Raw genomic sequence first — 23,710 nt, forward strand, 5'->3', positions numbered from 1 at the left:
TCCTGGTGGTGGGAGAGAGGGCGGTGCACAGAGGAGGGTAGGGGATCAGATGAAGGGTCGAGTCTTGAGGGTGCTATTTGAAGTACCTGGGTCCTGGAGGCCCTGACACTGACGACAGCACAGAATCCAGAGTTGGAAATGGGGAGCTGGACGTGGCCGTATATTACAAAATCTTTCCATATTCAAGGGTTAGAGAGTGAGATCGAATTTCTTTAGTAAGGTCATGCCTTTTTTTTATATCAAGTACTTGAAGGTCCTTTCTCTGCCAAATTGGCTGTGAGAGAAACAAAGGGGTTTGCAGACAGCCTTATTTGATGTTATTAATAACATTATATTGTAATAAAAAGGAATTTCCAACCAGCTTGGTAATAGTCCAGTATAGTCTTTTAAAATTAACTACATTCTCCAGTTCACCGTTTTCTACTTTCAGTGTGAAATATGAGTGCACGAGTAAGATCAAGATCTAGAGGAAGGGGAGATGGTCAAGAATCTTCTGATACTGCTGAAACTATGGCTGTAAGTGCTTTGATCTCTTACTTCCATTAGCAGAAATTAATAAAAGAAAAAATTTAAAGTTTAACCAATATAGATCTGTTGTACAAAGGGCTATCTTGCTGAGAATAGTTGAGTGATGAATCTCATGACTGAGATATTGAGCAAGGAGACTTATGTTCTGGTATTGCCTGGATATGTATATTGGTATGAGCCTGGAAATCGTCCCTATGACTTCTCTATTGTGGTTATTAATAAATAACACACAGTCTAGAAAAGATGAAGATGGTTTCCAGAATTACTGGTCCTTGTAGATAACTCCTTTCTTAGAGTATTTTCTCTATAGGAAGAGTAACTTTGTTAAGACTACTTACATAGAAACAGAAAAAGCCTCTTCAGATTATTGATTAGTTACCTCCATGTAGCATGTGTATTTGTGTTTTCTCTTGCCATAGTATTAATAACAGTACTTTTTATTTGCCCCTACTCTCCCCCCAAGGCCCGGAAACTAGGTGGCAAAAAATCTCAGCGCAAGGAACCACCAGCTAAGAATGTGGGCATGGAACCTGGACAGGAGAAAGAAGGAGGAGCGTCTGTGGTTCAAGGTAAAGGGCATGGAAGAACAATTTGTATTTCATTTATGATGTTTTACTAGTGACGGGTATAAAGGGTTCCCTGAAAATTGGCTGGAAACCTGTTTGGTAAGGAAAAGATATATTTTTCAGCTGACTGCAGTCCCTCTCTGTGATAAGTTTTCCCTCCTTCAGCATTTTACTCACCTGTGTTTTAATTTGGCATGCTTGGTAAATGTATTTCTTGCCAAGGCCCTAAATTGGCAAATCAAAGGAAGCAACAATAAATTTTGACAAAATTATACCCTATTTTACTAGTTAAACTTGATCTTTTTGGAATGTTGTTTTCAGGGCTTCTGAAGTCATTGAATCAAAAGTTTAAGCAAAACTAGATATATTTTGGTTAGCTCTTAGATTGTAATTCAAATTTATAATGCAGAGAAATAAGAAATGTGAAACCCTATTGTAGTTGCTATTAAAAGTCTTCAATATTTTTGTCTTCCTGAACCATAATCTAGTTGTCACATATTTTCTTAACTTTTTACTTAGAAAAGTTTTAAAAAGTACAGAAAAGTTGTAAGAAGGCACGGTGTACTTCTGTATCCTCTTTACCTTAATTCAGCAATTGCTAATATTTTGCCATATACTATCCTTGCTTTAGGTATTAATATACATATTATTATTGCCAAACCATTTAAGAGTAAATTTCAAATACAGCTCTTTACTCTCTAATTCAGTAAGTATCTCCTAAAAACAGGGATATTCTCCTGTGTAACCCAATACAGGGATCAAATCAGGAATTTAACATTGAGAAAAAAATATGTAGTCAGTTAGCCTAGTAATAACCAGTTTTGTCAGTTGGCCTAGTAATGTTCTTTATAGCATTATTTTTTTCCTGACCCAGGATCCAGCCCAAGACTACCCATTGCATTTAGTTGTCATCTCTTTTTGTACTCCTTTAACCTGGAAGCATACCTCAGTATTTGTCTTTCATGATTAACATCTTTTAAAGGCCAAAACCAGTTGTTTTCATAAAATGTTCTTCAGTTTGGGTTTGTCTTATTTTTAAAGACTTCCCCCTCCCCCCACTCATTTATGAGGCTTCTTGGTGGCAGGTAATAACCTGGGTGCTGAGGATATAAATACAAATAAGGATGATTTCTGCCTTGAGTTCACAATCTTGTCAGAGAAATTCATGTAAACAGTAGCTGATCTAATGAGTGCAATAATAGATGTGTATATAGTTTACAAAGGAGACAACTAAGTTTGTTTTAAACAGTTTTAGAAAAAAGATTCATAGAAGAGGTAACATATGGACAATATAACTTCACTTTATAGCAAAAATCTTTAGTGGTCATTACATTTTTATGTATCACATTTAGGGTAATGCTAACCTCCAGTGCTTTATTTAATAGAATTAATTTATAGTTTGCCACTTATAGTAATAACTCTCTATTTATATCAGAACCTGAATTGGAAGGTTCCCGCCAGGAACTGGATGTGGAAAAGGTTGAGGGTGAGCTTGGAGATGGCCCTGATGTGAAAGGGAAGATTCCACCTAATATAGTGCCTGCTGAAATTCCGGAAGGAGGTATATTTGTCTATTAAGAATGCAAGTTGTGGAATGGTTGTTTTCTGCAATATTATTATACTTTAATAACAATAGAGATTATTTGAAAAGTAGTTCAGACACAAAACACTGTATGAGGAAAAAAATGAATTGTCAGGTCCATATTGTTGAATTATAAAACGTGAAAGAAAGTATTATTCTTTGGAGTAGAAGTCCTTTTAAACCCAAGGCAAGTTATCAAATACTTCTTAAAGTACATAAATTAACATATTCCAGTGCTAATTGGATATCTAGGCAATACAATAGTATTTTTTTTTAATTTTCCAGATTTTTCTCAAAAATCATTGTCTTTTAAATGCCAAAAAATATAGATGTGTATGTTTCTGCTTTTCTAGGTTGGTTTGCTGGGTTTTTTTTTTTTTTTTAATTGTGAGCCTTGCTGAGAAATGGTAGTATTTTCCTTCCTATTTTAATGTCATCTGTCATGGCCATGGCTTAAAACTAGTATGACCGTCTAATTTTTATCATCCAAACCGGGATACCCTTGAGAGTTAAAGGGAGTGCCGTGACTACTTATTCCAGGACAACAGGTGTGAATGGAACAAAATGCCACCTTACTTTATATAGGCTATATAATGGTTGAGCTAAATTAATAAAATACTTTCATATAAAAGAGATGAACCAAATGGAATGCTATTCTTTGCCTTCTCTTCGAAAAGTTCCAAGTATGACATTATTATTTTAACATACATATATATATATATAATTAGAAGGATACATGAAGTAAATGTATTTGAATAACACTGGGTTTGCTTGATTGTTTTACTTCTCAAAGTTTTTGGTTAATTTTATTTTAACTGAACTCACTGGCAGTTTTTGCTCGTTCCTTAAAGTTTCTTTAAATAGGCTAGTAGGATTTAATCTGTTCTGAGCTTGATTAATCTGTTTCTTCACACCACCAAAAAGAATGATACATTAAAAAAAATTAGTGCTCATATGCCTGAAAATGTTCATTAGCATGGAAGCATGTGCAGTAGTCAGGGTTCTGGTTTTAGTTTCATCTTATAAAACCCAAACTGTAGTGTCTTGTGTACCTTTTTTATTATCTAAGTAAAGTTCTAAGTAATGTACCACTGTTACATTTATGTTTTAGGTGATGGACAGTGAGAAGTTAAAAAGAAGACAAGCTGAAGCCATGCATGTTGTTACGTTGATTATTTGGCTTGATCAGTTCTCTCAATAAAAATTTGCAGCTTCATGGAAAAAATCATGCATGTCTGGTCTAGTCTGTTCCTAGGAAGTTGATACTATTGTAAGTGGTATCTCAAAAGATTCTTCATGTTATGTTTAGAGCTGGTCTGTAGAAGTGCTGTTTATTTTGTGTGTGTGTGTGTGTAATGATTTTGTATCTGGCAACTTTGCTAAACTTACATTAATAGTTTATGTCTACTTTCTTTTAGATTTTCTACATACCCAATCATACTCTATACAGTTTTGTTTCTTCCTTTTAAATCTTTCTACTTTTATTTCTTGTCCTTACCTTATGACACTGGCTGAACCCTTTGAGTATAGTGTTGAATAGAAACGATGATAGTGGACATCTTTGTCATATGCCTGACCTCAAAGGGAAAATTTTCAATGTCCTACTATGATGTATGCTACAGGTTTTTTAAATTAGATCTCTATTAGATCAAAGTTCCTGTTTACGCCTAGTTTTCTAAGAGTACTTACCATGGATATTGGTTGAATTTTATCACACACTCATTCTGCATCTATTAAGGTGATCTTGATGTTTCTCCACTAATCTGTTAATGTGGCATTCCTAGAAAACAGTTTGCATCATGATACAGTGACCCTTTTCTGTATTGTTGGATTCCTTTTCCTAATGTTTTGTTCAGGATTTTTTGCATCTTTATGAGTTAAATTAGTCCATAATTTTTAAAATATACTCTCCATATTGGGTTTTTATATCAAGGGCTATCCTGGTTTTATAAACTGAGTTAATATAAATAGCCTCTTTTTCTGTTTGCTGGTAGAATTCATCTAACATTGGAAATATTTCTTAAATGTTTGATAGATTTTGTCAGTGAGGCCATTTGGGCCTGGAGTTCTCTTTTTAGGAAAATTTTAATGATTCAGTATCTTGGTTTCTATTCTTAAGTCAGTTTGGATAAGTTTTATTTTTATGGGACTTTGGCTATGTTATCTAAATTTTCATTACAAAAAGTTGTTCATAATAGCCTCCTATTCTCCTAATGTCTGCAGAATCTGTAGTGACACTGCCATTTTCATTCTTAGTACTAATAAATTGTGCCTTCTCTCTTGCATTTTTATCAGCCTCACCAAAGGTTAACTGATATTTTTGACTAGTCTTTTCAAAATAAAACCAACTTTTGGCTATACTGATTCTATCCTGTTTCATTTTTCGCCTTTATTATTTCTTCTTTATCTATTTGCTGTTCCTTTTCTAACTGCTGGAGATGTTTAGCTTATTAATTTTCAGCCTTTTAAGCATATACTTTAAAATTATAATTTTCTCTTTAAATAGGTCTTTCGTTACTCAAAATGTTCTAATTTTATTTCTGATTTCTTTGGATTTTGGATTACTTTTAAGTGTTAACTTTAAACATTTGAACACTTTCTTTTTGTTACATAGCACAAATAACTGATATAACTGTTTAGAAGAGATACAGCTAAAACACAAGAATTCAGAAAAGTTGAAAGTAAAAGGATGGACAAATGATAACTCTACGCAAAATAACTAAAAATAGGCTCTAAGATAAACAGGCATTACTAGAAATAAGGGACACTTCATGTAGAAAAATTGAATTTATTGTAGTTTAACAACAGTTTTAAATATGAATCTAATAGCATGGCTTCAAAATATAATACATTGGCAGAGCCAACAAGGAGAAATCAGTAAGGCTATATAAGATTTGTACATAATTTGTTGTTGTTCAGTTGCTCTGTCATGACCCACTCTTTGCAGCCCCATGGGCTACAGCATGCCAGGCTTCTGTACTACCTCCCGGAGTTTGCTCAGATTCATGTCCATTGAGTTGGTGATGCCATCCAATCATCTCATCCTCTGTTCCCCCCTTCTGCTCCTGCCCTCAAACTTTCCCAGAATCGGGGTCTTTTCCAATGGCTGTTTGCATCAGGTAGTCAAATTATTGGGGCTTCAGCATCAGTCCTTCCGATGGAAATCCAGTGTTGATTTCCCTCAGGATTGACTGGTTTGATCTCCTTGCTGTCCAAGGGACTCTCAAGAGTCTTCTCCAGCACCACAGTTCAAAAGCACCAATTCTTTGGTGCGCAGCCTTCTTTATGGTCCAACCCTCACATCCACACATGACTACTGGAAAAACCATAGCTTTGACTATATGGACCTTTGTTGTTAAAGTGATGTCTGCTTTTTAATATGCTGTCTAGGTTTGTCATAACTTTTCTTCCAGGTAGCAAGCATCTTTTAATATGGCTGCAGTTACTGTCCACAGTGATTTTGGAACCCAAGAAAATAAAATCTGTTACACATTGTACATTATAATTAACAGATTTTATGACAGAAAACTCAGTATTCAACAACATATTCAATACATTATTTTTGTTGCAGTTATTTATAAGAGGACATACACTGCTTTTCAGTTCTTTGAAATTTGTTGAAATGTGTTTTATGACCCAGCATGTGGTCAGTTTTTATAAAAAAAAAAAAAATTCCATACATGCTTGAATGTATATTCATTGTTGAACATGAGTGGTGTACTCTGCCTAACTTCATATTCCTGTTCTTCACTTACACTTCACAAGATTATTGTGCTTCACTTACACTTCACAAGATTATTGTGCTGTGGTCCCCTTACCCTGATAAGGCAAGGAACCCTTGGGCAATGGCTTCAGTCTTGCTGCTTTCCTAACTCTCCATTCGGCCTGTAGGAAACTAGTTCATTCTTGCCATACCTGCAGAGTGGTAGTAGAGCATGTTCCTAGACCGTGGTTTCTTTTTTCTCAGCTGTTACTGGCAGCTCTGCAAGCCTTTCTCTAAAACCACTAGGCAAAGACTAGGCTCCTGTTTCCAGGGGAAATATTTCAAGCTCTAAAAACTTGGTCATCACATTTCATTCTGGTTACAGCACTAGAATGGGTCTCTGATTTTCTACAGCTCAGTGAACATACAGATGGTGAGATGCCAGTCTTCCTTTTTAAATATGTTTCAAATGTCTTTGAGTGGATTGTTTAGCTCCCAATTCATTTGGTTTCAAATGGGGTGGGTAACTTACCCTCTCTCTAACCTAGTGCAGAGAGGATTTCTTTCACACCGGCCCTCACTGAGTTGACAACTCACAATTTAGGTACATTATTTTCAACAAATCCCTGTTTAAGGAGTTTTTTTCCTTCTTTTTTTTTTGGTTGTGCCATGTGGCAAATGAGATCTTAGTTCCCTGACAAGGGATTGAACATGCACCCTGTGCAATGGAAGCATGGAGTTTTAACCACTGGACAGACCTCTAGGGAAGTCCCTGAGGAGTTTTCAAACTTACACTAATCTTGTTTTTATGTAGACGAGTTAGCCTAGCAGGATGAGAAAACGTATCAGTATTATCCCTTGCTCTTTAAAATGTTGTGTTAATTGCTTATTGTCCTGTTGTCAGTAGGCATTTGGATATAATGGATTTAGTAAATTTGGAATTCAGGATATAGATAGCATTTGAAGCCATGAATCCACAGGAACGCACCTGGGTAGAGATTACATAGAAGAGCGCTAGAGGCAGAGCCCTGGAGCACTCTACAAAAGGCAAAACCTAAAAAAGGCTGCCAGAGAGGAAGGAACTAGGTGAGGTATCAAAATCTTAAGGAAATAATAAGTGGTCGGCAATTTAAAATACTGGTGAGAGGTCACACAAGAAGGGTAAAAAGGAATTCATTGTTAGCTTGGCAAGACATGTCACCAGAAACCTTGATAAGAGCCATTTTAGTGGGAGTTATGATAGAGAGGAAAGCCTGATTGAAAAGAAGTGAGAATGGGAGGTGAGCAAGTGGAGATAGTAATTATAGAAATTAATTTTTTATTGAGGTACAGTTGATGTACAATATAAATTTCAGGTGTAAAATAGTGACTAACAATTTTGAAGGCTATGCTCTGTTTATAGTTATAAAATATTGGCTATATTGCCTCTGCTGTAGAATATATCCTTATAGCTTATTTATCTTATACATAGTAATTTGTAGCTCTTAATCCCCTACCTCTATCTTGTTCCTCCCCCTTCCCTCTCCCCACTGGTAATCATTCATTTTCTATGTCTGTGAGTCTGTTTCTGTTTTGTTTTATTCACGTTTGTTGTATTTTTTAGATTACACATAAGTGATATCATACAGCATTTGTCTTTCTCTAACTTGTTTCACTTAGAATAATACCCTCCAAGTCTATCCATGTTGCTGCAGATGACATTATTTCATTCATTTTTATGGCTGAGTAGTATTCCATTACATATATATTGCTATAATATATAATGGAGTAATATTCCATTATAGTGTGGACTTCCTAGATGGTGCTAGTGGTAAAGAACCCACCTGCCAATGCAGGAAACTAAGAAATAGGGGCTTGATCCCTCTGTTGGTAAGATCCCCTGGAGAAGGGCATGGAAACTCACTCCATTGTTCTTAATTGGAGAATCCCCATGGACAGAGGAGCCTGGTGAGCTATGGTCCATAGGGTTACAAGGAGTTGGACATGACTGAAGCGACTTAGCATACATATATTTTATATATAATGGAATATTACTCAGCCATTAAAAATAATGAAATAATGTCATCTGCAGTAACATAAATGGACTTGGAGGGTCCCCAGTAGCCCAGTGGTAAAGATCCTTAGAGGTTATGAGGTTCAGAAAGATTATGAAGTGCTCTTATTTGCACCTGCCATGTATATTTCATGATAAAAAATGATAAGATTTTTATATTTTCCCCACAATGCTGATTTTGTGGTTTCTTTGAATATCTAATTTGAATATCAGATGTTTCTAGCAATCTCTTTTTCATTGCTGGGAGCCCCCTTCTACCTGGTGATCTAAACACTTGCTTAGTTGGCCTTTAGGGTAATCCAGCAGTGCTATTGGTCCTTCAGGCTTTTACCCCTCCCAGTCCATCACCATGTATTAGATTGCTCTAAGATACAAAGAAAGTTTAGTCGCTCAGTCGTGTCCGACTCTTTGCAACCCCATGGACTGTAGTCTACCAGGCTCCTCTGTCCATGGGATTTTCCAAGCAAGAATACTGGTGTGGGTCGCCATTTCCTTCTCCAGAGGATCTTCCTGACCCAGGGATCGAACCCAGGTCTCCCACGTTGTAGGCAGATGCTTTACTGTCTGAGCCACCAGGAAAGTCTAAGATATAAGGAAACCCAATACAACCTGGACCCTATGCTCAGTTTCTACATCTATCCTCTGGGAGCAGGAGAGAGGTGCCAGATGGTTGGAAAGTGTGTTAAATTAGGTGCCTATGAAAGCAGAGAACCAATTTTAGTGTTTCATCACACACCAGAAAGGGCAGGCATTTATTGGAAGGATACTGGGGTGCTTCAAGGGATGGAAACAAGAATTGGCTTAGGAAGGGGAGGCACCGGGCAACTCTGGAGACCTCAGGTATATAGGAACCAGCATTCTACCCTCTTTAAGGGCCCATGACTCCTGACAACCAACTCCAGCTTCTGACCCCGGGAGGCCTAGGCAGTACCCCCTACCTGGAGGAAGAGGCCAGGAGGACGGGTGATGTCCATGCCAACCAGGGAGAACTCAGCCACAACATAATGGAGCAGTACAGCCCTACAGGCAGGACAGTGTGTACTGGGCCAAGGGCCGCCATCACTGGGGCTCAGGCACCAGACTCTTCCTGGAACACACTGTCTCTGACTCTCTGCTTCTCGTGAGACTCATCCTGACCCCTGCCCTGGGCTGCGGGCTTCCCCTATGGCTCAGCTGGTAAAGAATTTACCTGCAGTGCAGGAGACCTGGGTTCGATCATTGGGTTAGGAAGATCCCCTGGAGAAGGGAAAGGCTACCCACTCCACTATTCTGGCCTGGAGAGTTCAGTCCATGGGGTCGCAAAGAGTCAGACACGACTGTGCAGTTTTTCACTTCACTGGGCTGCACTCCCCGGGACCAGCACCTACAGCTGCCTCCCAGCATCCCCAAGCTGCCCAAGACCCAAGCCACTTGCTCTGGGCTCAGTCTTCGTGAGCCCCTTGGTGCTGCTCCCCATGGCTCCCAGCTCAGCACAGCCGTGCCCTGAAGATGCATGGCCGCCCCTTCCCCTACACCGGCGGCTCCACACATGGAAGCTGGTTCCCTGCCACTCCCACCTGCTGCCTGGTCCGGGCCTCTGCTGGGCTCGAGGGTCTTGGGACAGTGTCCTGTAGTTCAGGCCCCTCTCTCAGCTGTAGGGGAGATGCCAGCAGTAGGCCTGGCTTTGTTGTGCCTTTTCCATCCCGCCACCCCCGGGGCAGCTGGTTCAGCGTCTCCTGGGCCAGAAGGCTGGCTGCCAAGACCTCAGCCCACCCGTGGCCTTGGGAGCCCGAGGGAAAGGTGCAGGGGAGGTGCAGGGGAGGCGAGGAGCAGGCACGGACTGTGCAGAGCACCGATAAGATGGGCATGGGATGTGCCTCTTGGGGCCCAATGGCCTTGGGAGCTCTGCCCCTCTGTATCTGGGGTCCAGGCCTGCTCCAGAATGGAGCTTCGTTCTTATGGGGCAGGGCAGAGCCTGGGGTGGGCGGGGAGCCTCAGACAGGGATGGGAACCTGCTCAGCCTCAGAGATGCTGGCTGATCACTGCTTCTGCCAGCACTCCTCGCGACTTGGCCTCTGGGGGGATGTTTCCCAGCCCCAGGGATGTTTCTGGACTAAGATACCCCTCTATCCCTGGCCCCGCAGTGCTGAGGGAGGATGCATGGACGAAGGGAAGGACAAGGAGAAAAGGGTTGTGTATGTGGGTGCAAAGCCTATACTCCAGGAATACTGCATGAGATACAAGATAATCTCTCCCCAGACGCCTTTGGTGGAGTGCAATGGACAGAGACCTGGATGAGAATCAAGAGAACTGAGTTGGCTTGTGGTTCTGCTTAACAACTGTGTATCTACTTGTAAGATGTAGACAGATGAGCCTCTTTGAATGTCAGCTTTGTTGCCTGTAAACTGGAGATAATTCTGACATCACAGGAATTTTACAAAGATTGAGACGAAAATGGCAGTGTTCAGAGAAAAGAGTTAGGCCTGTTGTAAAGGCACAATGGATGTTGGATGTATCAAAACCTGTTTTCTAGAACCAGAAATAGAGGCCAGACTACACTAGAAGTAAGGGCCAGCCACCTGCAGTCCACCCACAGACTTACCTCACTCCCTGGCATATCTCACCATACCCTGCAGTCTGTCAACTCCCTTCCTCTCCAATACTCACTGTCACCTGGGACTTCAGCACACCAGACCACACTACTTGCTCTCCAGTGCACAGGAGAGTGCAGTCAGTATCACACCCACCGCTTATAAATGAGGTCTTCAGAAATAGTGGTCTCAGCCTGCATCTGATAATCCAAGATGAGGTGCTAAGCTGAGCTATGTGTTATGGAGCAATGTATGGGATGCAGTCCCACGTGTGTGTGTGTGTGATATACATAAAAAATCCACTTTCATATTCATTTAATATGATTATGGAAGAGTACAAAATTTTCATTTCTATGTAAATTTTTGGAGAAGAACCTAAGAAACTTAGTAGTGGTTATCACTAGGCAGTGGAACTGGGGTGGTGGGAAGGGAGACAAGGAGAGTTAAAAAAATTCTTACAAATCATTGTCATTTGAATATTTCTACTATGAGCATGTGTTACTTTTATAATACAGACAACTTAATTCTGAACTTTTTATTTTGTATTGATTGGGGGATAGCCAATTAACAGTGTTGTGATAGTTTCAGTGAACAGCAAGGGGATTCAGCCATACATACACATGTATCCATTCTCCCCCAAACTCCCTATAATAAAGAAAACTTTAAATTAAAATGTATAAATAATAAATAGGTAGATACAGATGATAGAAAATGAATGATATGTAGACAGATAAAAGATGAGCTAGAAGATAGATATCTCCATGCCTCAGTTTCCTCATATATCAAATGGTAGCTATTTCACAGGATTAATGTGAGGAACAAATGACAGAATGCATACAACCCCTTGGAACAGTTCCTGGCACACACTAGATGCTCAATAAATGTTCTCTTCACTGCAATAATGGTGCTGAGAAAGATAGGCTGGCTGAATGTGATAATCTCTTTTGCCACCTTGTGGTGAGTGTATGCCATGCAGGAAGGTCGATGCCAGTAAGAAGCATCAACCCTCTTGGCCTTAGTGGGGAAGGCAGACCTATGACTTTAAAAAAAATAAACAAGCAACTTTCTAAATAGGTAGCCAGATGAGACTTATAGTCCTCTACTCATTGCTTCCTGTTTCAACCCCAGCCATGAAAGTGTCCTTGAGAAACTTACAACCAGTGCATTGACTGGTTTCCTACTCGTTTTCAAGTCTCTATGTATCAGTCTTCTTAGTTGCAAGCGACAAAACCCATTCTAGCTTCCTTAACCAGAAAGGGGATTTTTAAAAAACTGCCATTAGGCAGAGTTCAAGGAAATCTCCAACAGATGAGAGGATCTGGCTTGGGGGCTTCTCAGTCAAAAATTGGTCCCATCCATCTCCTCTGGGGACAGCTACTGCTGAGGCTGAACCTGGGACTGTGCCACTGGGACACCTACTACAGTTGTTTGTGAAACCTCGGCACCTCACAGCCGTGCTCCACCACTGTCACCAGGCATGGATTCCACTGGATGATTGTCTCCTTACTTGTTTCTCTCTCCTGAATGGAAGTCTTTATTTTTTTTAAAACATTTTATTTGAAGAATAGTTGATTTACAGCATTGTGTTAGTTTCTGGTGTATACAGCAAAGTGATTCAGATATATATTTTTTTCTTTTTCTTAAAAAAAATTTTTTTTTGGCTGTGTCGGGTCTTAGTTGGCATATCTGTCTTTGGGCTCAGTGGTTGTGGTGCATGGGCTTAGTTGACCTGCCCAGTAGGATCTTAGTTCCCCTACCAGGGATCAAATCCTCATCCTCTGCACTAGAAGGCAGATTCTTAACTGCTGGACTACAAGGGAAGTCCCATATATTCTTTTTCATATTCTTTTCCACTATGGTTTATCACAGGATATTTTCTGCTTGGCTAACTTCATTTCTGTCTTTTTTTATTGGCATATAGTTGCTTTACAATGTTGTTTCTGCTGTACAACAAAGAGAATCAGCTATTATGTGTACATATATTCCCTTCCTCTGAGTCTCCCTCCCACTCCCCAACCCCACCTTTCTAGGTTATCACAGAGCACCAAGCTGAGCTCCCTGTATCATGGGATACTGAATGTAGTTCCCTATGCTACACAGTAGGACCTTGTTTATCCATCCTATATATAATAGTTTGCCTCTGCCAACCCCAAACTCCTAATCCTTCCCTCTCCCATCCTCTCCCCCTTGGCAACCACAGATCTGTTCTCTGTCTCTATGTGAATCTTTTGCTGTCTCATAGATAAGTTCATTTGTGTCATATTTTAAATTCCACATGTAAGTGATATCATATGGTATTTGTCTGACTTACATCACTTAGTATGATAACCTCTAGCTGACCTGAAGTCTTGATGGAAAACATCTGATTAGTGGAGCCTGGGACTCACACCTCTCCTCCCAGCTGAGTTCTGTTTTCCCTCTTACAGAGGCGGAACTCAATGTGGTGGTTTAGTTGCTAAGTCATGTCCGACTGTTTGCAACCCTATGGACTGTAGCCAGGCAGACTCCTCTGTCCATGGGATTTTCCAGGCAAGAATACTGGAGTGGGTCACCATGTCCTCCAGGGGATCTTCCCCACCCAGGGATCGAACCTGGGCCTCCTGCTTTCTATAAATTTAGAAAGGCTTTTCAGAAGAGGCTGGATAGGGCAGAGGGTGATGCTCTGTCCCTAAGGAAAGGATATTGAGTGTGTATACCTCAGAGTCCCATATCCCTTCCTGTTTCGCAACAGGTTATAGATATGGTCCAGGCGCTACTGGGGATTTAGGTCTATCTGAGTCTGTGGTCAGAGTCTGTACTGTTCATCCAGGGGGCAGACCATGGCGAGACCAGATGGGAGAATTCTTTTAGGCTTGGCCCTCCATGGGGGCAGGGGCCATGTCTGTCTGGTTACTACTGTATCCCCTAGCATCTAGCTCGGTGCCTCCACACATGATTGAAGGAAGGAATGATACCATGAAAGAACAAATTAGGTTGGCCACTTTCCTTATGTAGTTGTAAATTTTCACTGACGCTTAGGGACCTTAATCTTAGCAGAAGCCTAAAAGATGCTCTCTTAGGAATATCTTGTTAGATAAGGGAGATTAAAAAAGAAGTAGCTTTACTCTCACCGGACTACAACTTCACATAAGGTTTCTGTCTCCCCTCCAGGAGGGTTCTGTCCAAGCAGACACGTCTCCATTCAGAGGGAAAGGACAACCAAGTAGGTGTCAACAGGTTTTACTGTCTAACTAGATATGTTCTTGAAAAAATCTGCTCTCAGAACATATTTCCATGGAGGCTGGCAACCCCAGGTATTGAGGTTCACTTTTTTTCCCCATGTATCATTTGTACAGCTCATTTGTTGAGGAGATTCTTCTTTTTGGCATGCTTGTGAAAAATTAGTTGAATAAATGCAAGTTGATTCATTTTAAATATATATTTCCAGGGGGGATGCATGCAAGATTCATTAGAATTGTTCAAGATGACTGGGTCTGAAGGCCTGTTGGAATTGAACTTTGACATCCAATGCTTGCCTCAGCCGGTAGCTTCAATTGGGATTTGCTCTACTCATCACTGCATGGTGAGTCGCGTGGTGAGTCCTCATCTCTGGTTGTGCCTACCGAAAGGCACGGACCACCAGGGGGAGCAGGTGTGCCTCCGCTGTGGTAGATCATAACCATTCCTGTTTGGAACGGCTCCGTCCCCCGCACCACCCCCCCGCCCCCCACTCCCGCCGCTCTGGGAAATACTGTTGCTCTGCAACAGAGAAACGAGTTGTGCGGGGCCCCTACCTCTATCAGTCACCAGCCCTAAGTGAGACATGGCATGCAAAGGGCTGCCTTCAGATCCCATCTTCTACAGCCCTTTGGAACTTTCTGGCCACCCAAAATGCTGCCTGTCATCCTGCACTATTTAGAGGGTCCCCCAAGACTATGCACACATTCAGTGAATTCGCTAAAAGGATTCAAGGGACTCAGTATATAATTATCCTCACCTTATCCTAAGGTTTATTACGACAACAGGACCTACAATAAGATCAGCAAGTCCACTCTTCCCCAGGAATGAAAACACATGATATGTGGGTGATGTTTTTATCCAAAGAAGCTCACTCAGTGTCTGAGAGTTGTTTTTTTTTTTTAATTGGGGGATGGTGATTGGACACCCTCTGCCTAGCACGTACCAAAATTCCAGACTCTCAGAAGGAAAGCAGGTGTTCAGTATAAATGACACTCTACAAACAGGTTAAGCACAAAGAATCACACTTATCAATTAGGGAATGGGTAGTGTGCTGTGTTAATAGTCTTATTACTGCTGTGACAAAATTTCACACACTTAGAAGTTTAAACTATACAAATTTATTCTCTTAGAGTTCTGGAGGTCATAAGTCCAGTACTGGTCTCACCAGGCTAAATTCCAGGTGTCAGCAGGGTTACATTCCTTTCGGAGGCCCTAGAGGAGGGTCTGTTTCCAGCTTACTCAGGTTATTGGCAGAATTCGGTTCACAGGTCCTTGTTTTCTTGCAAGGATAACCTGAGGGCTGTTCCTAGCTTCTAGAGGCCACCACATTCCTTGGCTTATGGCCTCTTTCTCCATCTTAGAACCCAGAACAGTGAGTCAAATCCTTTTCAAGGCATATCTTTCTGACTCCTCCTCATCTCTCTGGCCACAACTGGGAAAGTTTCTTTGCTCTAAAGGATTCATGGGATGAGATTAGGCTCACCCAGATAATCCCAGATCATCTCCTTATCTCAAAGCCCTTAACTTTAATCACACCCACAAAAAACCTTTTGTCATATAAATTGAATATGTTGTCAAGTAACATATTCATAGGTTCCAGGGATTATAACATACATCTTTAGGCAGCTACTATTCTGCCTTCAACAGCCAAGTTCCCAGATGCCAGCCAAAGACCAACCTTGAAAGCAGGCCTTTCTAAAGACAACTCAAGATTGTCTAAAGACAACTCAAGATTGTCTAAAGTCAACTCAAGGTCTCAGTTCAGTTCAGTCACTCAGTCATGTTCGACTCTTTGCAACCCCATGAATCGCAGCACTCCAAGCCTCCCTGTCCATCACCAACTTCCGGAGTTCACTCAGACTCACGACCATCGAGTCAGTGATGCCATCCAGCCATCTCATCCTGTCGTCCCCTTCTCCTCCTGCCCCCAATCCCTCCCAGCATCAGAGTCTTTTCCAATGAGTCAACTCTTCGCATGAGGTGGCCAAAGTACTGGAGTTTCAGGTCTGTTCTAATAACTATTTTCTGCACACCAATGCATACTAAGAAAGGTGACATTATGAGCAATAGGTGATATCACTTTCCAATAGTGAGTGACCCCTCTAGTGCTTGTGAAGTCTTGGGATTTGTAGAAAACTGGCCCCATGGCTCAGTGCACAAAGAGGCCCTTATGCTCCAGACACACTCCAATCTTGAAGCTGCACAGGCTATCTCCTTCCCAACCCCTTCAACCCTCAGAAGAGCCAAAAGACTGTTAGGCTTTAGTGGTTATTAGCATTGGGCTCTCCAGAAAATAGATTACCATTTAAATTATTAGCTATGTACCAAAAGCAAGTTATATATTCTCTCTTATTCTTATTTCCTCATCTCCTTGTAGGTATAACAACACTATCTTACAGATTTAAATGAGACAATGCACATAATGCATGTGCAAGACAATATTTCCAGATCATAATGGCTAGTGGGCTAGGAGATAAGACATTCGGGGTGGGGGGCAAAACTAAAATCTATTTTCACAAGGAGCTTCCTCTTGGGGGAGAAATAAAAGAGTTATGGAATCATTTTTTAGAATTTAGTCTGGTCTTTTTTTCTCTTTTTGAACCCTTATCTCTTTATTGACTAACTTATTTCTCTTTCTTTCTGTGAAAGTGTGACATTATGAATCATTAACCTTTGTTTTTCACCCTCAGCTCCAGCTTGCCCTTGTACTCCTGGCCCTGCCTCAGACTCAGCACGTCCACAGTTTTTGCCCCAGGGTAGAGTTATTTTAGCAGAAATGCAAATAGACTCAAAGAGCCCAAGATCAGCTTTTGAGTTTCAGAAGAGATTTCAGAAAATTTACACAGAGGAAATAGAACTGTAAGAAAGGCTTTCTGAGCCATGAGATCTTAGGTTTTCTGAACACTAGGAGATAAGGACCCAGCCTATCTACAAGCATAGAAGAATATGCCTGTAGTGGTCTGTCCAAAGGCATCCAGCCATCTCACACTAGATGAAAATCCCACAGACTGAAAGGAGGGCTGAGAGGGAGGCAGGGAGATACTGATGACATTCAAGGTCAGGGAACTGCATCCCCCATTTCAGACTCCACTGAAGCCATAAGGAGAAGAAGATATCTCTCTGTGTGTCTCTGTCTCTTCCTACTCCCCCGCCTCCATCCCCACAGGATTTGGGCTCCTTCTCATCTCCAAATATCATGATGGTATGACCTGGAGTATAAGAGGGGCCAATCAAGTACCAGAAAGGCTTTTTAAAAGCCTGGGCCTTGGGATTGAGAGAGGAAAAGAGTCTGTGATTTTCATAGAAGGTCCAACACCAACTATCAGGGTAGGAGGGGGTTGCAACCAAAGTCCTGTATTATTAAAGATTTGGAGTTTGCCTGGTGTGGGTCCTTAGCAAACTACCTCACGTTCTCTGAGAAAAAATACACTGCCATCCTGGTGTGAGAGTCACTATGAGGTAAAGACTCCATTCCTCTCATGATGAGAACAGCCATGAGTTCTCCTGACAGCACAATGACAATGTCTAGGTCACAACAGCTAAACAAAACACACCTGGACAGAGAACCATGGGCTCTGTGGTTACTTGTTGGTTAGATGATATCAGGACAGAGTTTGGAGGCACCAAAATTGAGGCAGATTGAAATTATGAACAACTCAGTGATATCCAATCCCTTCTGCCTGCAACTACTAGCCTCCCATGTCTTCTCACTAGCAACCCTCTGACTTTGGGGTAAGCTTCATGTAAGCACCACAGAAAATAAATAAAAAGACCCTGTGAGCACTATATAGCATGGATTAAAAACAAATGAATATTGTTCTTGCAGCTGGGTTGCATGGATGTACATCAGGGGGAACCATGAGTCCCACTGAATAATAGGCAAACTGTAGTGTATAAGTTGATTTTTGCACATTTTTCAAGGAAGAGGAGCTGTGAATGTGATCAGGTTCTCAGAGGGTTCAGAGATGTACATTTTTGCAGGAGGGCCTCCTGGATCTGTGCTTTATTTATCTGTGCACCCTATGAGAACTCATTTATAATTGCAATGTCATGGTTTCCCTGCCTGTGGAGTGGAAAAAACAATACTAAGCACACAGAGTTATTGTGAGGAATTAATTAGAAGGTGCTTTGTAAATAAATTGATTTTAAAATAAGAGGTATTCCTGTGTTAGCCCTCTTTACCACCCCAAAATGAATAGCTCTATTAAATAATAAGCATTTGGTTGAGATTTTTGGTATCAGAGATAACACAATTTTTTAAAAAAATGTATGTGTATGCAGTTTATAAGTGACATAATGATGTGATTAATCCTTTATTTTTTCAAGGAATAATTTTCATAGATCATTTGATATTGTGTGCTCTAAAAATGATGATGATGATGATGATATGATAATTCCTTGTACTTGCATAGTCAGTAGTCCTCTCATTTACCTAATCAGTTGTTGACAAAGCCCTCCTCTTACTCTTGTAAATGAAATGAGGCTATTGCTGGGTCCACAGTGTTTGGTTGCCATGGTTTGAGTTCGTTTCATAAGCTGTTGCTTGGCAATCCCACGCGTCAGCTGGCTCTTTTTCCTCAGCACTCACCACACACTGAAGTATAATGAGACTGAGACTGGGCAAAGGAGGATAATGGCCCCTGAGCGCTTTCTATCTTCCCCCACAGTGCTGTTACCATGATGTTTGACAAATGAGTTGAGAGCAGAGGAATGAAGTGGTTACAAACATGGGATTTAGAGTCATGCAGACCTGGGTTCAAATTCAGGCTCAGGATCTGGCTCGATGTTTCCTTTAGCTATTCACTTAGAGAAGCCAATCTGAGTCTCTGTTTTCCCGTGGGGATAATTACATTCAGCTCCTAGAGTGGTTGTGAGGATTGAAGGAGAAAATCCATGGAAAGCACCTGCACACAGTAGGGGCTTGGTAGGTGTAACCTATGCTAATAAGGGTGATCGGAGGTGGTGGAACCACAACTTTCCTTGTTCTGCAGTAAAATGCCCTGATGTCATGGTCAGGTTGGCTTTTATTTGTATAGTTATGTCCCAGTTTCCTTTAAGCATAAGACTGAGTGGGCCCAGTGCAAATTCATGGAGTAAAAGAGAAATTTATAAATAATCAGGACCAAGGAAAAGAACAGGGGGTGTTAGTACCAAAAGGAAAACAAGAGGGGATGCAGCAGACAAAAAATATCAATAGAAGATGCCCACTCCAGGTAGTGAGTGGGTAGGTGCTAGACATTCAAAGGGGCTTGCATGGGGGATGCCCGTCTCCTCCCTAGACAAGCACATGCCCACAGGCAGTGGTGTATTGGTGAAACAGCTCTCAGGGAGAGAAAACCCCTGATTTGTAGCATTTGCCTATTTCTATGGTGTAAATGCTCCCACTAGGGCTGATTTCAAGTTGCCAATACAATGTCATGAACAGAAATGTGGAGTTGGAAAGAGATGCCCACAATCCACTCTCCCAAGGCCTTTAGAGACTGCTCTAGCCCAGAGCTAATCCCTTCCCTAAGGGCATCTTTCCTGTTTTGTTCTCATTGCTGGGCATCCCTAAAAAGCTTCTGTCTGTTTTTTATAGCAGTTTAGGGAGATCAGTTCTCAAGCCTGCTCTTCTGGCCTTCATTTTCCCAGACAGGAAGGATATAGCTGAGGAAATCTCTTGTGCAAGCCCAGCCCCCACCTTTTTATAGACTGGCTTCTGTGGCCTTTCTGCCCCAGGGCTGGGACCCCATGACCTTCCCCGGATCCATAGGAGACTTGGGACCTAGACTTAGGACCTAAGAATCACCTAGGTAAACGTACTATTTGAGGTAATCTCTTCTTTCAAAGTTATCTTTGTTTACCTTTTTTTGTGTAACCCAACTCAAACATGCCCTGGTCATGGTCTTTCATATTCTTAGTTCTACAACATATATAACCTTAGTATTTTTTATATGTGTCACCAACCAGTTTTAAAAAGAACCAGTTTTTAAATAAACCTGTGCAACTGTACTATTTCTTAAAGTGGTAGTAGAATTTCAGTGCAGTTGTCTGATTCTCAGAGCTGGAGTAAACAAACAACTGTGTGTGGGGGGTGGATTCCCTTATGGCCTGTTTGGTTTCAGGTGTCAGTCACTGATTTTCAGTCACAAGAGTAGGCACGTTGACCAGCTTTTGGTGAAAATATGTCTTTTACAGTTTACTTGGTCCATTATTTGTATTTCCTCCCCACTCACTATCTGACAATTTCCAGTTGAATGGCTTCTGCAGATCCAGTGCCCTAAACACACTGTCTCCCCTACAGATCAGCTGAAAATACCAGGATGTTTATGTTGCATAAGCAGCAGAAGAGAATATTAGATGTGATATCATATAACTTTCTAAGGAAGGTAGATTTAGTAACAGAAGAGGGTTTTTGAGGGGAGTGTGAGGAGCTAGGTACAAAGTCATTAACTTTATAATTAATGGCCTGTCATAGGGAGTGAGGGATAAGCTTCCAGAAGTCGGTGGAATGCATAAGTTTGGAGGGAGAAGCTAGGGGAGACAATAATTTCCCTGAAAGAGCAAGAGGAAAGATCAAGACTGCCTGGGCAAGATCCTCTGAAGGAGAGAACGATGCATGGGAAAATGGAAGACTGTTGGGTGAAGGTGCAGGTGGGCGGGACAAGGTGGAGTTGATCACTAGAGACTAAAAAGAAAGCTGTAGGAGATGAAATAATATCTAATGGCAACTTTCAAGTTAAATTCTATGGGAGCAACCCCTCACATTGGCATATCTCCCCTTAGGAAATCTACAATTTAATTCTACAAACCTCACTGTTGTGATTTTCTATGGGGGATATGAACAAAATCTGGTTTCAAGGTTTAGATAAGGAGAAAAACAGAGCCCATGAATCAGAGTAGCAGATGTGGGGCTTATAAACACGCACGTGAAGGAAGGGATATCTTTGCATGAAGAGATCTACTGTTCACCACCCACTGGTTAGGGTAACGTGGAGGGTATTTACTGTGCCTTGCTAGAGGACCACAGGTCAGAGAGACATGGGGAGGACCCAGATGGAGTCTCCTTGAATGTGAGCCTATAGGCTTGTGGAACTCTTCCTTAAGCTATCCACCCAGAAATGGGCCTGGCCTTCATGATCCCCGAAGATGTACTTAGGAGGGGTAGGCCCCCACTGGGGACAGTCTTGCTAGATCTGGAAGAGCAACTTATCAGCAAGGATAAGCATACATTCTGTCTTAAACACACACAAACACACACACAAAGAGTCAACAATTCTTTCATCATAATATTTTCCAAATATTTGAAAAATTTGTGTTATCAAGGAGTTTGGGGACTTTTAATAGTTTTTACCTGAATTTCAGCCTTTGTGCCCAGCTATTTAAATGTTGGTGAAGAGTGAGGGTGTTATTTTTTCTGTTCTGTGAAAAACTTAAAACTTTTCAAGTCCACTTTGATATTTGGGGCCAACTTTTGGATACTAAGAGGTTTTATTTCTAATTTATTTCTAGGAAATTTTGCCTCACTGCCTTTGTATAGAATTTAACATTTTATCTTCTGCGATGATTGACTTAGAAGCTGATTATTTGAGAAAGAAAAAAGCGTGTGTGACTGAGATGGCTCAGTGGCCATCTGAGATTCATGCTCTCTTTCTATGGCATGGAACTGTGGCTAGAAGCAGCTGCCCAGTTGGGGATTACAGTTCTCAGAACCCCTATCCTGACCCCAAACCATCCAGGTGATTAGTACTTGCTAGTAGAGTGTGAGAATTACTACATGCCAAATAAGGGGCTGTGCCTTCCCTGTGGTCTCTTTCTTCATCTGCCAGCTAAATGGTGGGAACACTGGAACCCTAGGAAAGAGTGAGGTCACAGGATAGAAGGAGGTCACCGCCAGGAAAGAACAACATCACTGGGTTAATCGAGCAAGAATCTAATCTATCATGTTAAGCCACTGAAATCGTTTCAGGGTTTATTTATTTACAGTAGCTAGCATTACTTTAACCAGTACAGGGGTTTCTCCAGTCAATCATCAATCTTGTACACAGAGCTTAACCTTGGAATATGCTCGGCCTTTCCAAACTCTCTAACTTTGAAATACATTTCAGAAAACCATACAAAAATAATGCCTGGGGTGATGGTTGGGGGTGGGGGTGGTATTCTTTGGTAAGCCTTCAGTCCAAGCTGGGTCAGGTTCTATCAGGTTTGCCTTTCTGGAAAGGTCACAGGCAAGTAAACCCAAGACTGGGCCCCAAAGGAAGGTGTTTAGGAATTTATCAGCCGGAAAAGACTTAATGCTAATAGGCAGGTGGTTAATAGGAGCCTAGAAAATGCAATTAAAAGGTTAGAAAACTCAGAGTATAGGTTAAACACGGGTAGCAGCCCAGACAAGTGAAGTGAAGTGAAGTCGCTCAGTCGTGTCCGACTCTGCAACCCCATGGACTATAGCCTGCCAGGCTTCTTTGTCCATGGGATTTTCCAGGCAAGAGTACTGGAGTGGGTTGCCATTTCCTTCTCCAAGCAGCCCAGACAAGTAAAGCCTAAAAAGAAGAAAGATGAATAACAGAACAGCTGGGGATGACATGAATGTGGAGGTGAGGAAGGGCTGGTTAGGACCTGATTTGGTGAAAGTACCACTTGTGTAGTTGTCTGCATGGCCTAGCACCCTTTGTGTACTTTTCTTTGGGCTGTCCAGGGGCCTCCCGATGCACTGAGCCTTTAGTGAACATAAGTAGCATTGCACATACAAGCATTCTACATGGCAGCACCTTCCTCATTCTCAGATTGATGTGACAACTTGTGAGAGTGTGATGATGCCAGGCAAGCAGTGGGCAGGGCTGCTGAATAGATAGCCTGTTACCCAGAGGAGCTCAGCAGATTGACCCTTCCATTCTAGATGGCCCCAAGGAGACAGCAGAGCCTGCCTGCCAAGCTCCTACATTTTGAGTCCTTGAAGCTCACAATTTTTGCTCTTTTTCTTTCGGTACCCTGCTAAAGATGATGTGTACCTCACCTCCTCCCTGTTTGGACTAAGTCTCTGCTGTCAGCTGTGCTGTGCTGTGCTCACTCATGTCCGATTCTGTGTGACCTTGTAGACTGTAGCCACCCAGGCTCCTCTCTCCGTGGGATTTTCCAGGCAAGAATACTACAGTGGGTTGCCATTTCCTCCTCCATCTGGAATCAGGGTCCTGAGCAAAAAAGAGTGAGATATTTCTCTATTAAGTCAATTTATTCTAAGATGGGAGATGCAGTAACTAAAAGGAAATTCCATTGAGGATAAGGAGTTCTAATTGCTCAGAGAAAGGAGTTTCTCCATCCACACATGATAAACTCTTTTCATCTGGTCACTAGTCTGGGATTTGTGATGAGCTCTGTACCTGACATGCCCTAATGAAATTCCTTAAAAGGAATAACAAGTTGTGGGACTTCCCTGGTGGCACAGTGGATGAGAATCCATCTGCCAATGCAGGGGACGCAGGTTTGATTCCTGGTCCGGGAAGATGCCGCATG

The 23,710-nt window shown here is 41.5% G+C and overlaps 1 protein-coding gene across 1 annotated transcript; it reads left to right on the forward strand.

Moving 5' to 3' along the window:
- The first annotated feature begins 438 nt into the window (after positions 1–438).
- PAGE4 (PAGE family member 4) lies at positions 439–9,556 on the forward strand. The gene is made up of 4 exons (XM_068963213.1): positions 439–516; positions 992–1,097; positions 2,530–2,655; positions 9,306–9,556. Exons 1-4 carry the CDS (start codon positions 439–441, stop codon positions 9,554–9,556), a joined length of 561 nt encoding a protein of 186 aa, XP_068819314.1.
- The last annotated feature ends 14,154 nt before the right edge of the window (positions 9,557–23,710 follow it).

This window comes from Capricornis sumatraensis, chromosome X (assembly GCF_032405125.1).
Source record: "Capricornis sumatraensis isolate serow.1 chromosome X, serow.2, whole genome shotgun sequence".
In the NCBI taxonomy this organism is placed as follows: domain Eukaryota; kingdom Metazoa; phylum Chordata; class Mammalia; order Artiodactyla; family Bovidae; genus Capricornis; species Capricornis sumatraensis.

What these genes read in the sequence shown, in the direction of transcription:
- PAGE4 (XM_068963213.1), top strand. Translation starts at nt 439, where the DNA reads ATGAGTGCACGAGTAAGATCAAGATCTAGAGGAAGGGGAGATGGTCAA. An exon ending in AGGAGCGTCTGTGGTTCAAG is followed by an intron (nt 1,098 to 2,529) that starts GTAAAGGGCATG and finishes TATTTATATCAG; the next exon opens with AACCTGAATTGGAAGGTTCC. An exon ending in TGCTGAAATTCCGGAAGGAG is followed by an intron (nt 2,656 to 9,305) that starts GTATATTTGTCT and finishes ACCCTCTTTAAG; the next exon opens with GGCCCATGACTCCTGACAAC.